Consider the following 13,443-nt stretch of genomic DNA (forward strand, 5'->3'; position numbering starts at 1 on the left):
ATGAAAACTGAGCATGGTGGATTCCAGAACCAAGAGAATCAAACCCACGTCAGATATGGCAGGATCAAAATTATAATCATGGGTTTTTATTTCTCAGGCTACTTACTGGTTACATAATTAATTTTTTTATTATTAATAGCAGTAAGAGAAAAGAGAAGAAAAGGAAGGTTAGCGGCTCGAGAAATCAGATATGCCTTCGTAAAGACGATCGTATCTATCGAACGGCTATAAAATGTAAGTACAACGTAAGAACATATTCCTGGTAGCACCATAAAAAACACTACCCTTGACTTGCAAGAGTAAGCAAGCAATCGGTGTTAAAAAAAGGGGGAAATAGCCATTACAACACACAACTTGAATAATAAAAGAAAAAAGAAGAAGAAGAAGAAGACTTTAGAGCTTTCTTTGCCTCTCTGCAACCTTCCCCTTTCTTTCTTTCTTTCTCTCTCTTTTATAATAAAACAACCACCTTAGATCTAACCCTAACCTTCTCTCCTCACCAATTCCCAGGTACCGACTCTCTGTCTATTCTATAAAATACACACAAATGTTTTCGTCTAATTATTTTGTTAATGTTCATTTGACGTTATGCATTGATGTTTTTCTTTTCGCTTATGTTATCTGGGGATTGGATTGTAGAATAATGGAAGTACCGTCGACGAGTCAACAGGAATTTGAGTACTTGTTCAAGTTGTTGTTAATTGGGGATTCTGGTGTGGGAAAGAGTACTCTGCTTTTGAGTTTCACGTCCAAGAATTTTGAGGATCTTTCTCCAACCATTGGTCAGCTTATATTTTTCTTTCTTTCATTAATTTGAGTATTGTTTTATATTGTTTTTATGTTTCGAGTATGTGCAGAGTTAATGGGCAACCTCCCTTGCTTTTATATCTGCAGAGACTTGTCTTTGTATCGATGTTATATTTTTGGATTTTGGAATGTAGACCAATTGTTTGTAAAATTAGTTTTAGTGTAGCTCTAAGATTTATTTATTTTTTTCCGTAAATTTTGCAGGTGTGGATTTTAAAGTAAAGCATGTTACCATAGGTGGGAAAAAGTTGAAGCTTGCTATCTGGGACACAGGTAACTGTCTGTCTGTTAATGGTTTCTTTACTTAAATGTTCAATTAAATTAGAATTTGTTTTTACATAATGTTGTCATTAGAATAGAGAGATTGGCCGTGATTGGTCGATGCATCGTGGTCTGGAGGAATTTCTGATCAGGGAATAACAGTTCCTTTGGTTAGAAGGGAATGCTTTAGTTTTGCTTGGTTGATTGGGTTGATAAAGGGTTATTTTTCTATTTTTTCACATTGCAGCTGGACAAGAGAGGTTTCGAACACTAACTAGTTCTTATTACAGAGGAGCTCAAGGGATAATTATGGGTATGTGTTTTCATCTTGTTTATCCCTCGTGTTTTGTCTTGTTTTCTTGCCCAACCCTTAAATGTTCTTTGAAGCTTATCCGGGAAAAGCTGATATTTCACTCTACTGTAATGTATGGTTGATATTCTCTCCATGTAATTGGATCTATTCATCACATTGACTTGGGGACTGATTATAAATAATTTACTTATAGTTGTGAAAGAACTATCCACAAATTGTTAGAAGGGACAGATTGTTGCTTCGGTTTCAGTTGTTCTTATCTCGCTCCTCTTGCTTAATGCTGTTGTCTTTGGAATTAGTACAGTGTATGATGTAACACGACGAGAAACATTTACAAATCTATCTGAAATATGGGCAAAGGAAATTGATTTGTACTCAACAAATCAGGATTGCATCAAGATGCTTGTTGGAAACAAGGTCGATAAGGTATGTATAAAATTGCACTGCAAATTATTTGTACTATGGAGGGAGGGCGTGATAAGAATTTGCCCTTTTCTTTTCTTTTCTCTTTCTAGATGAGGATGGATTTACACAGCCTTTTCACTGTTTCAATATCATTTCAAGTGTTCACATACACACACAACACACATTTATAGATTTAATAATCATTTGTCCGTGCATGCATCTATATGTATGGTTTTGAATTTATCTTATAATTTGTCAAAGGCTTCTTAGATACAACAACATCAAGCACGTGTCTTTTTTATAGGTAGCATATCAAAAGGTTTTTACACATCAATGTTTTTACCACCATTTAATCCATTTTCTTTATTTTACAGGAGAGCGAAAGGGTTGTCACCAAAAAAGAGGGTATTGACTTTGCTAGGGAATATGGATGCCTCTTCCTTGAATGCAGTGCAAAAACTAGAGTCAATGTGGAGCAATGCTTTGAGGAACTTGTTTTAAAGGTAGATGAAATTCTAGCACCGTAGTTCTTTGTTTTGTAATCCGTTAAAGCACTTACTTTTGTTGGGACAAGTTTAGGTTTGTTCTGTATCTTTTCTTAATTTGAAACTTCGAATATTACATTTGCTGCCCCGTGTATTCCCGTTTCTGATCAATCAGTTGCTACTAATTTAACTTTGAAGTACTTTTTATCTGTTTCAATTGAGAATCTACGAAACATGTTTGTTGCATTTGAGTGAATTTGATCCATTTTCTTCTGGTACAAATTTATATAGATTATTGTCTAATTCTTTTAAAATGATGCTTTAAAGTTTTGAGTTTTCCATCACGCTTTGCTTAGCATTGGAAGGCAGAATTTCATGCTTTCAAAATGGAACTTATGTGTAGAACTTCGGGTGGTAAAACAACCTGTGTTTTCATATTTTAGCACAGTGCATGCATTTTCTTCCATCGTGATGCTAATCATGAAAGGTGATGATGGTTTTGTGTTGATATGCAGATTTTGGAAACGCCTAGTCTGTTGGCTGAAGGCTCTAGTGGTGTGAAAAAGAACATCTTTATACAGAAGCCTCCAGAGGATGTTACAACCAGTAGTTGTTGCTCATGGTAATTGCAGAGTTGAACTCTTGCTACTGTCCTTATCGAGTAGCCTCTGGTTTTCCTGTCCTCTTCGATATAATATTGTGTTTTACGTCAACCTTCAACATTAAGCTGTACATTAGTTATATAAAAAAATGATGTTATTTGGTTGAATCTATGTTCTCTCCATTATTTGACCAGATTTATTTTCCTTTTACTTCTCATGAATTTCTTTTATTCCCTTCTCCCCTTCAATTGGGGACAGTATAATAAGCTAAAAGGAAGAAAATCAGGGCTAGAATTTTGTGAACATAAAGGAGAAAGAAAATGGGGTTATATTAGAAATGCATGAGCTCATTCTTCGATGCACAATTCTCCGAGGAAGAAACAAGACACGCAGAACTTGAGCATATCATCCAGTGATATAAACTTCATGAATATACCCAGTTCGGCCGCCTGCATATAGTTATCAGTTGAATGCGAATATTCTCCTTATTTTATTTTATTTTTATTTTGAACCACTGGCTATTTTCTATGATTTTGTTTCAACTCCAGTTAAGCCTCTATCGGGGTGCAAACTATCAGGGATAAATCGGGCCATTAGCATATAAAATGCAAATAAATGGACAGGAGTAAAAAGTTTTGGTTAAATAAACATTTTTAGTTTTAGGATGTGGTTTAGAAATATGATAATTTGATTAGGGGTGTGTTTATAAACGCGGTGCAAATTGTGTTTCAAAAAGTTTTGAAATTTTTTTTTGTTTAAAATAATTTTTTTATATTTTTTAAATCGTTTTAATATGTTGATATTAAAAATATTTTTAAAAAATAAAAAAACTTTATTTTTATGTACTTTTAGGTGGAAAAATATTTTAAACCGCTACCACTACTATAATCCTAAACAAACTCTAAATATTAGATTGGGAACCATGATATCAATTAATTTGATTGTGGTTCACAATCATAATAAGATTATAATTAATGTCATTTAGTTAAATTCTTATAAATTGGTTTGCCGTGTCATGGTAGTTAGTTAAACCAGCAGAGGAGTTGAATTTGAAAAATAGAGGTAAGCTTATGTGGGAATAATAAATTTTAAAGATCTTAATTGTAATTTTTTTTTTTTAGTCTACAAGTTGAATAAACATGTATATTTTGATTCATAAAACATATTAGAAAAAAGGATTGATAAAAAGTATAGTTTTGTTGTGAACTGGTCGACTGGTTCCAATCACTAGATAAACCGGTTGATTGATTAAGCTAGAGAATTTATAATGAGGTTACTGCCCCTCTTAATAACAAATTTTCCCAACATCTAAATACAAAAAAAATAAATATGTTTTTTTAGATTTACTATTTACTTTGTTAATCTTACTTTTAACTTAGTTAATGATTATTGAGAGTTAACAATTTTATAATTTTAACAATATTTGGGCATAGTCCCCTCCTATACAAGAATTATACATAAGATATTATGTAAAAAAAAAAAAAATTTGAATTCTAGTCAATTAGATGTAATTTTAATTAAATTACATTACTCTAACCCTATTTGGCAAAATTCGTATTAAATTCTCAAAATTTAACGTTAAAGCAAATTTACCAATAATTAAACATAATTCGTGAAACTCAATTGCATTAAATCAAATCTAAATTCATAGCAAATTAATATAATTCAGAGTAAATATCAAATTCATGAATTTATCAATAATTTAATAGAACGTGTAATTCATCATGTAAGTACAACATTCATACTCTCTTGTATTAAATCATCAATAGTAGTTATTTATATTATTATCTGATTCCAACAATACATAAAAAAAATATTTAATTTGACAACCTAACATCAATTTAATGCAACACAAAATTAATTGAAGTAATCAATTCATAATTAATTTATGGGAATTCATAAAAATATCACATAAAAAAAAGATAAGTATGATCGCCAATGATATAAATGATTAATGATAAAATTAAAAAACATAAGCTTTAAAAAGAAAAAAAACAAATCAAGCAAACTTGGGTAAATTTTCTAAATCATAATTAAAATCTCGAACTCACAACCCATTAAACCTTAGACCAGGCTGAATAAAGAAGTTCAATTTCTAATCAATTTAATGTTGGTTAGTCAAAGTAAATCCAATAATGAACAATAAATAAAAAAAACCCGAGAAAACTTTGGTCATTTTTAAAATTAGTAAAAAATCATACAGAAAACAAAAATAACTGAGCTCAATTTTCAATTAAATAAATATTGAAAGATGAAACTTAAAAAAAAATAAGTTTAAAAAAGGAAAAAAAAAAAAGCAAATCCAGGAGAACCTCTCAACCATAGGTTAGTGTATAAAACTCAATTCTTAATTAATCTAAAGTGATTGAATCTAAAACAATATCAATTTAAAAAATCCACAAAAAATAATAATAAAAAGAACATATATCAAATTTCACAAGGAAAAAAAACCTTAAAAAGGATGGAATTGTAAAAAATAAAAATAAAATTATCTCACATAAAACCAAATAGCAATAAAAAAAAATAGAGACTAAATTTGAAAGATTAAAAAAAATAAAGGTGGATGAAATTTAAAAAGAATTTTAATTTCATAAATTGTTTTTAAAATATCAGTTTAAGGAATTGACCAATAAAAACTCAACAAAGAAAGACAAATAAAAAGACCGAGATAATTAAGGTCATTTTCAATACCAACAAATGTTTTTTCATAAAGAAAATAAATAAAAAATGAAACTTTGATATCTAATTTAATGAAAATTGAAGGATAAAAATGAAAAAAAAAAAAGCTTAAATGAAGGAAAATAAAAAAAACCAAAACAAACTTAATGTGAACCTCCTAAATTTGGTTGAATCTCTAAAACTTATAATTCGTGAAATCCTGAATCCGAGTTCCATCAAGAAGTTTAACTCCCAACTAATTTAATGTTAAAGAATTAAATCATAAAAAAAATATCAATTTAAAAAACATTTCTTGGTAAAAAAAAAACAATAAAAAGAACGAATATTAAATTTGATAGGAAAAATAATCTAAGGAGGAGAAATTGCAAATATATATATATATATATATATATATATATATATATATATAAAATGATCCCAAACAAAATAAATAGCAATAAAAAGAATAAAAATTAAATTTGAAAGATAAACAAAAAATGAAGGGGTGAAATTGAAAAAAGATTTTTTTAATAGATTGTTTAAAATAAAATAAACAGTAATCAAAATGATATTAACCAAATGTCAAGGAAAAAAATAATCAAAGGGACTAATTTATAATTTTGAAGGGTTTGGCACATAATTCGAGATGGATAAAGAGAAAAATAAAAACGACGAAATAGGTATTGGTGTGAATCAGAGACGTGTTTGGCGCATGTGTTCACTCCTATTATAAAAAATGATATCAAAACTTTTAAACACTGCCATAAAAAAAGATATTTGATGATCAAATAACCTTTTATGCACTACTAGAAATGTGTGAGGGCTATCTATTTATTTGAAAAACAATGATGAAAACACCAAAACACCTTTGAAAAATAGTGTTGTTAATTTTAAACATGAGGTGATTAAGCAATTTAACTTTAATAAAAAAATAAAAAAAGATGTAAAAGCCCCCATATTTAAGCCATTTTTTTGTACTCTAGATATTTAAGTAATTTAACTATTTAAAAAGAATTAAAAAAACTAATCTACTCACAAACAATTTGAAGATAACATTGAATAATAATAAAAGATCATCTTGCCCTCTAATCATAGCCCAATAATTTTTTGAGTATGGAACAGATTTGTCAAAAAATAGTATTTTGAGTTTAAGAGTCCATCTTCCCTTCCCTCCTTACTCCTAGTTTTTGGTCAATGCAGTCAACTAATAACTAAAAACGTGTTTGTTCTCGATGTTAAAAAATATTTATGAAAATTTATATTTTTTATATTTTTAGATTATTTTAATATATTAAAATAAAAAATAATTTTTTTAAAAAAATTTTATTTTAATATATTTATATACAACGGTTACACTCACTATCCAAGGAAACTAATAAAATAGCTGGTGGAACGAAGAAAAGCATTTTCTTTAATTACTAATAAATAGAATAAAATATTCTTCTTCAACACTCTACCACAGTATCATCATCTGCCTTTACTTTTCTTATAAGTCAACTATTCCAATCAATCAACCTGACGGACTCCACTTCTCCTCCTTCCCCAGTCGGGGATGACGTCGACGCCCGGCCTCCACTACCTTCGCCGCCACCACATCACCAATCACAATCAGAATCGACTTCTCTAAGCTCAAATACTATTATGATCTCTGGTAGAGATCCCGATGCCCTTTTCAGCGGCGGCGGCATCAGGTTTATTTGTTTTTTTTTTTCTTCAAAACATTTATTTTTATGTTGCTTTTTCTATTTTGCTGTTATAGTTTTGGATTTTGAACTTGTTTTTGGTTCGATCCGAAATATTAAGTATTAGATTATCAAAATTGAAGTAAATATTTTTACAAGTCAGTTATTGTTATGGTTTGCAGCTTTCTTAATGGAAGCGAAGGTGCTCAATTTAGTTATGGATATTCGAGTTTTAAGGGTAAAAGAGCGTCCATGGAGGATTTCTACGAGACAAGTATTTCTGAAGTTGATGGTCAAATGGTTGCCTTCTTCGGTGTTTTTGATGGTATTTGCCTCAGCTCTTTCATCAAATTAAGAGTGTGTTTTAAACTTAATGGGTACTCACTCATGGTGTCTTATTTAGGCCATGGAGGTGCTAGAACTGCGGAATATCTGAAAAATAACCTTTTCAAGAATTTAAGCAGCCACCCTGATTTTATCAGAGACACAAAGACAGCAATTGGTATGGAATTGTGTTTGTATTGAATGAGTGCAATGTTGACTGATGTTGATACCTAGTATTTTGTTGCAGTTGAAGCATTTAGGCAGACTGATGCAGAATACCTCCATGAAGAAAAGGCCCATCAAAAAGATTCTGGGTCAACTGCGTCAACTGCTGTTCTTCTAGGGGACCGGTTGCTTGTTGCTAATGTTGGCGATTCTCGAGTTGTTGCCTGTAGAGCTGGTTCAGGTGGCTCATTTCTCTGTCAAGACTGAATTATAAGTGGTGATAGTCTAAGTATTCTTATGGCATCGTAAATTCTTAGTGAAAAAGGGATGTAGTATAAAATGGCATGAAATAAAAATAAAAATTACGGAAACCAGTTATTTATACATGAGTAAACATAGGCTGATGAATAATGATACCAGGTCAGAAAAATGCTTTTACGAGGTCTCTTTAAGGAAAGAGTTCCAAAGTTTCCTTGTAATTTCAAGAGTTTTATTAGATAAAGGGTAGTTAAGAATTACATTTATGAATTGTATTTGTATATTGTATGACTTTTATTATATTTTTTTTGTAGCTATTCCATTGTCTATTGATCACAAACCTGATAGACCTGATGAACGCCAAAGGATCGAAGAGGCTGGAGGTTTCGTTGTGTGGGCAGGTGAAACTTGATCATCTTGAGAAATATGTATTCCTTTATTGTTCCTTCATCTGCATTTGTTGTATACTTGTGCAGAATGAATTTCACCATGGATATTGCCATTTCAGCCTGTGGATGCCTTTTCAGCTAAGCAAACTTAGATTTCTAACAATCTCATTAATTTCTCTGAGACTGGAGATGAACTGCCAAAACTCTGCTTTGCTTGATTAATTTCTTCTATAAATTAACTCGAAAACTTTCCTGAGTTTTTTAACAAAGGTTTAATATTAAGTTGACTTTTAGGTTTTGGCTGTCTGCTCTTGCTTTAACATGTAGAAACATAATTTCAAGCTCTTTTAATGTGCTGGCCTTGTTCATTTATTTTTCTTGAATGTGGATACAGTAGGCCTTTTCTTGATTTAATTTTTAAAAATTATATTTTGGAACCATTTTCTATTATGGGTGCAAGTTGGGAGAGCTTTGCCGGTGCTGGTGTTTAGTTGTAGGGAAGGCAAATGATTCTATTATATGCCACTAATTTATTTTTATGCTCGATATGATGATACAGGTTTGATGAAGTAGTGGCCAAAAGTTTTATGATAAATATCTTAACATGTTGCTAAAATTTCTAGGAACATGGCGAGTGGGTGGCGTGCTTGCTGTTTCTCGCGCATTTGGGGATAAGCTACTTAAGCCATATGTTGTTGCCGAGCCAGAAATTCAGGTAGTTTTGGGGAGCAAAAATAATCATATGCTAGTTCATACTGTTTTCATGTGTGATCTTGTTGCCTTTTTATTCATTGTGGAAATATGGAAAGGAAATATAGCAGGGAAACTGGACTTTACTATTATCACATGTCTATTTGCTTTTCTTGTTTAATTCAACATCACTCATGATTGTTCCTGTTCCAATGTTTAGGAAGAAGAAATTGATGGTGTAGAATTTATAATTGTTGCAAGCGATGGGCTATGGAATGTCCTAACAAATAAGGTCAGGTTTTTCTGCTCTTAATGGATTGTGCAAAATCTTATGAAGTCTTTCCTAGCATTGAAAATTGTTGATGTCAGTACTATGCATGAAGAATAATATTATTTGTATCCAAAAGCTCAGGAGGGGGGGCGTTTGGGGGAGTGGGTGGGGCTAGGCACATGCACAGAGGGTTACTAGTGTTGAATGGCTGGGACGAGATATCCCTTGTCTCCAGTTGATGAGAGTGGATCTTGGCAGTAATTGGTTCTTTTCCTCCTCCTGGATGTCCTGAGAACATACAGGAAAAATGTGCCCTTTCTACTTGTTCCCACTTGCCCACTCTTTCTTGCCTCCTTTGTCCTAATTTATGGTACCCAAGGAACCATTAGACTCAGAGTTGGACCCCAAATCAATCTCTTATTGATGGTGGAAATTTGGCTGAACTGTTAATAGGAAGTACATAATTTTTTATCATTGAAAATTCATAGTGGGAATGATGATTTTGAAGTTTGAAATCAATGAAACGGGCATTTTAATTCATCTGAGTGTTATGGATGATGTAGTACCTGCTAGATCTTTATTCAAGAGGCATGCACTTAATGTATGATACAGTCTGCCATTCTAGAGAAAGTTACTCTAGGATTGTATTTCTGGAGGATTACTTCTGCCCAAACCATCGAGGTTTGAAACTAGGTATAGACTGGCAAGCTCGTGATTGTGTTGGCGAGGATGCTTTCTGTCTGTCAAAAGGGCTGCTTCCCGTTTAGAATAGCCTCTTATTATGGGAAATTCAGTTAGGATTTGTGAAAATCACGAATTCTGGCAGTAGGATGTTTAAATTAGTAGTAAATCTTTATTTACTGTCATGGAAGCTTGAAAACATGTTTTCTGGTTTAGTACTGGCTGGATCGAGATAACTACCCTGCACAATTATAAGTACATTTTAGTTGAATGTGGCATGTTAACGTGCTGGCTTTTATGTGCTTCCAGGATGCAGTAGCACTAGTGCAAGATATAACAGATGCAGAAGCAGCTTCAAGAAAACTAATACAAGAAGCTTATGCACGTGGGAGCACCGACAACATTACCTGCGTCGTCGTCCGATTTGATTGGTCACCTGTGTTGTCGTCAGATTTGAGGACTCATGAGCAGGCACATCAAGATCCAAAGTTATCACAGTGATGGCAACCATATATTTATACCCATGATCAAATAATTAGCCCGTCTTTGTTTATTTTGTTGATTTAATAGCCATTAAGTAGCATCGTAGACAGAAAGAAAAAAGTTTCTACCAGCGGATTTTTTTGCCATTCGTTTGGATAGAGATTTGTCGAACACTGTTACAGGCTAGCGGCTGAATTTTCTAGTTGATTATCTATTGATGTATCAGTACACTACTGGCTCTGTTGTGGGTTTCTCGCTGTGAGCTCCTTAAAATCAGAAACTGACATTGTCAGGGAGTTTTCCGTTGTCATGATTAATTATTCCAAGGACTTCGCGCTTAGCAGGACAGAATGCAATGTAATGACGGCGGCTATTCTAGTTTCTTTTTTATAATTGGGTATTTTTTAAAAGCTGAATCAATACTCTAGAAAATGGATCTGATATTTATTACAAATGCAAAAATTATTTCAATCGTATTGAACAGCTGGCCAATTAATTACCAAAATAACCATGAAATTAGCAAAATAAAACTACAAACACGGTTTTCGAAAATTATGAAACGTATACAAATAAAATTTGAGAAAAAAGTAAAGGAAAAGGAGCAGAGGTCAAATCATCCATGAAATTTGTTGACACGCCTTAAGAACCGAATCCTACTTGGTGATCTCTGCTTCTTTCACTTCAAATGCAACAATCCAAAAACACAGAACTCCTTCGTCGTGGAGTTTGTATGAAAAATGAGTGTTCAAAAGACAAATTTTATTCAAACTAACTTTTCAGGTGGAGAATGAAAGCCCGGATAATTCAATGGTGGAACATGGGATAATTCAATGGTGAACATGGCTGGTTAATCCGGTCACGGTGACCGTAGAAAACAATGCACAACAGAAGGGGCATAAACCCAGTTTATAATAAGACCAAAATTTCTTCCCAGCAGTAGTGAAGCAACAAATACCTACACTTGAACTCTAAGGGGTAGATGGTGATGCTTTAGGGCACAGAATCGTAAGTTAGTCTAAATGTGAGCGGGGAAAATGCTCGCATCTAAATTTGCAGTCTTTTCTATGTCAGTCATTCTCATTAAGATGGCTAGATAAAGAGACTAACGCACAATCCTTCTACCCTTTAGACGAAGCTTCTGCACAGGATTATTTCTCCTTCTGATGGAGCTTCTGATACCCGACGATTGCTATACGCTATCACTGTGTATTATGCTTGCAGTCTCCAATCATCAACTGGATGAAACTGCCACTGAAATCACCAGATCATACAGTTTCTGACAAGGCATCCGTGACATCGACATACAGTTTGTGAAATTAGTACTGTTTTAACACCGGCGAGTACCTTAGGTGAAGAAAAGATCAGGATGCCACTGCTTTCACGAGTTCAGTTTATAATCTTGCGCTGTTTAAAAGTACTGCAGATTATTGTTAAAAAATAAAGTAACTTGAGAAACATTTGATCCCCCACTTGAAATCCCCTCTTAATCTTACCTTTGTCTTTAACGTGTTTCATCATGTGCCTCGCTGCCTCAAGTTGAATCTTTAACACCTGGTCCATGTTAATTCCTTGTTATATCATATCCTCCACAACAGCTAGTACTGCAGTCACCTCCTATGTAAGAACCTCTCTACTAGGAGGTGAATAGCCATTCAAGGCTTGAAATGGACTTATTTTTATAAAAGTATGGTAACTTGAGATGTACCACTATTGGGTTAATGAATCCACTTCTTAGGGGCATGTATAATCATGCATCTCAAGTATATCTCCAAGAACTGATTGACTCATTTAGATTAGCCATCTATTTAAGGGTGGTATGAAGAGCTCATAAGCAACCTAACTCCCAGGAACTTGAACAATTCCCTCCAAAATGGACTTGTGAGAATTTTGTCCCTATCAGAAACAATAGTATTTGGCAGGCCCTGGAACTTGTAGAAGTGATCCAAGAATATCTGAGCTATATTATGAGTTATGAAAGGATGTTTAAGAACAATGAAATAACTATACCTGGTGAATCTTTTAATGATCACCAATATGGTGTCTTTTTTCTTATAACAGTAGAAGTCGCTCAATGGAATCCTTTGTAATATTCCTCCATATGCCTTTTAAAGTTGGCAAATGTTGTCGCAGTCCAGGATAAGCTATTCTTTCTGATTTGGCTTGTTTTCGTTCATCACACTCATTTACCATTCTTTTTATCAAGACCTTCATGGACGAGCAATTGAACATAAATTTCAGCTCCTGTAAGAATTTTAGATGCCAATATGCCCTCCAATATATGAATCATGAGTAGCTTGCACCAATCTCTCCCTGAGATTTCCTTTCCCTTCAATTACTATCCTGTTCTTCAGCCTCAATACCCCTCCTATGAATGAATAATCAGACTAGCTATCTTTATTCAACATGTTATCAACCATAATCTTTATCAATTATTGACCATCATCATAAGAATCATTAACCTCCTCATACCATACATGTACTATTGCTGATATGGCTTCTAATTTCCCACAATCCTGAATAACCATCAGTTGTTCAGATTCCAATTCACTTTTCACTCCAATAGACCTAGATAATGCATCAACCACCACATTTCCCTTCCCTTTTCTGAATTGAATTTGATATCTCAGCCCTAGTAGTTTCGTTAAACCTTTCTTCTATAACTGAATATGGATCTTCTGCTTCAGTAAGTACTTCAAAATTTCATGATCAGCTTTGATTATAAACAAGTCATTCTCTAAATAGTGTCTCCACTTTATCCACAACTATTAATATTATCGAACACTCCTTTTTCATAGATGGATAACACTTGATGTCTAAGACTCAATGCCTTGCTAAAAAAAGGAAAATGGCCTCCCTTCCTGCTCCTAACCTATTAGAAGAATCACGTGTTTCTAGTATAATAGCATATTTGAAATTTAGTAATGCAAAAATAGGAGCTTGACACAAGGCGACCTTCAAATGATTAAAAG

The 13,443-nt window shown here is 32.9% G+C and overlaps 1 protein-coding gene across 1 annotated transcript; it reads left to right on the forward strand.

Moving 5' to 3' along the window:
* The first annotated feature begins 345 nt into the window (after positions 1 to 345).
* Positions 346 to 10,791, forward strand: LOC118051112 (probable protein phosphatase 2C 11). Its single transcript, XM_035061701.2, has 15 exons — positions 346 to 510; positions 640 to 782; positions 1,012 to 1,080; positions 1,316 to 1,381; positions 1,686 to 1,807; positions 2,161 to 2,289; positions 2,787 to 2,893; positions 6,968 to 7,222; positions 7,396 to 7,538; positions 7,617 to 7,715; positions 7,785 to 7,943; positions 8,275 to 8,361; positions 8,973 to 9,064; positions 9,260 to 9,331; positions 10,301 to 10,791. Exons 2-15 carry the CDS (start codon positions 644 to 646, stop codon positions 10,490 to 10,492), a joined length of 1,731 nt encoding a protein of 576 aa, XP_034917592.1. The 5' UTR covers positions 346 to 510; positions 640 to 643; the 3' UTR covers positions 10,493 to 10,791.
* The last annotated feature ends 2,652 nt before the right edge of the window (positions 10,792 to 13,443 follow it).

Source organism: Populus alba, chromosome 14 (assembly GCF_005239225.2).
Source record: "Populus alba chromosome 14, ASM523922v2, whole genome shotgun sequence".
In the NCBI taxonomy this organism is placed as follows: Eukaryota; Viridiplantae; Streptophyta; class Magnoliopsida; order Malpighiales; family Salicaceae; genus Populus; species Populus alba.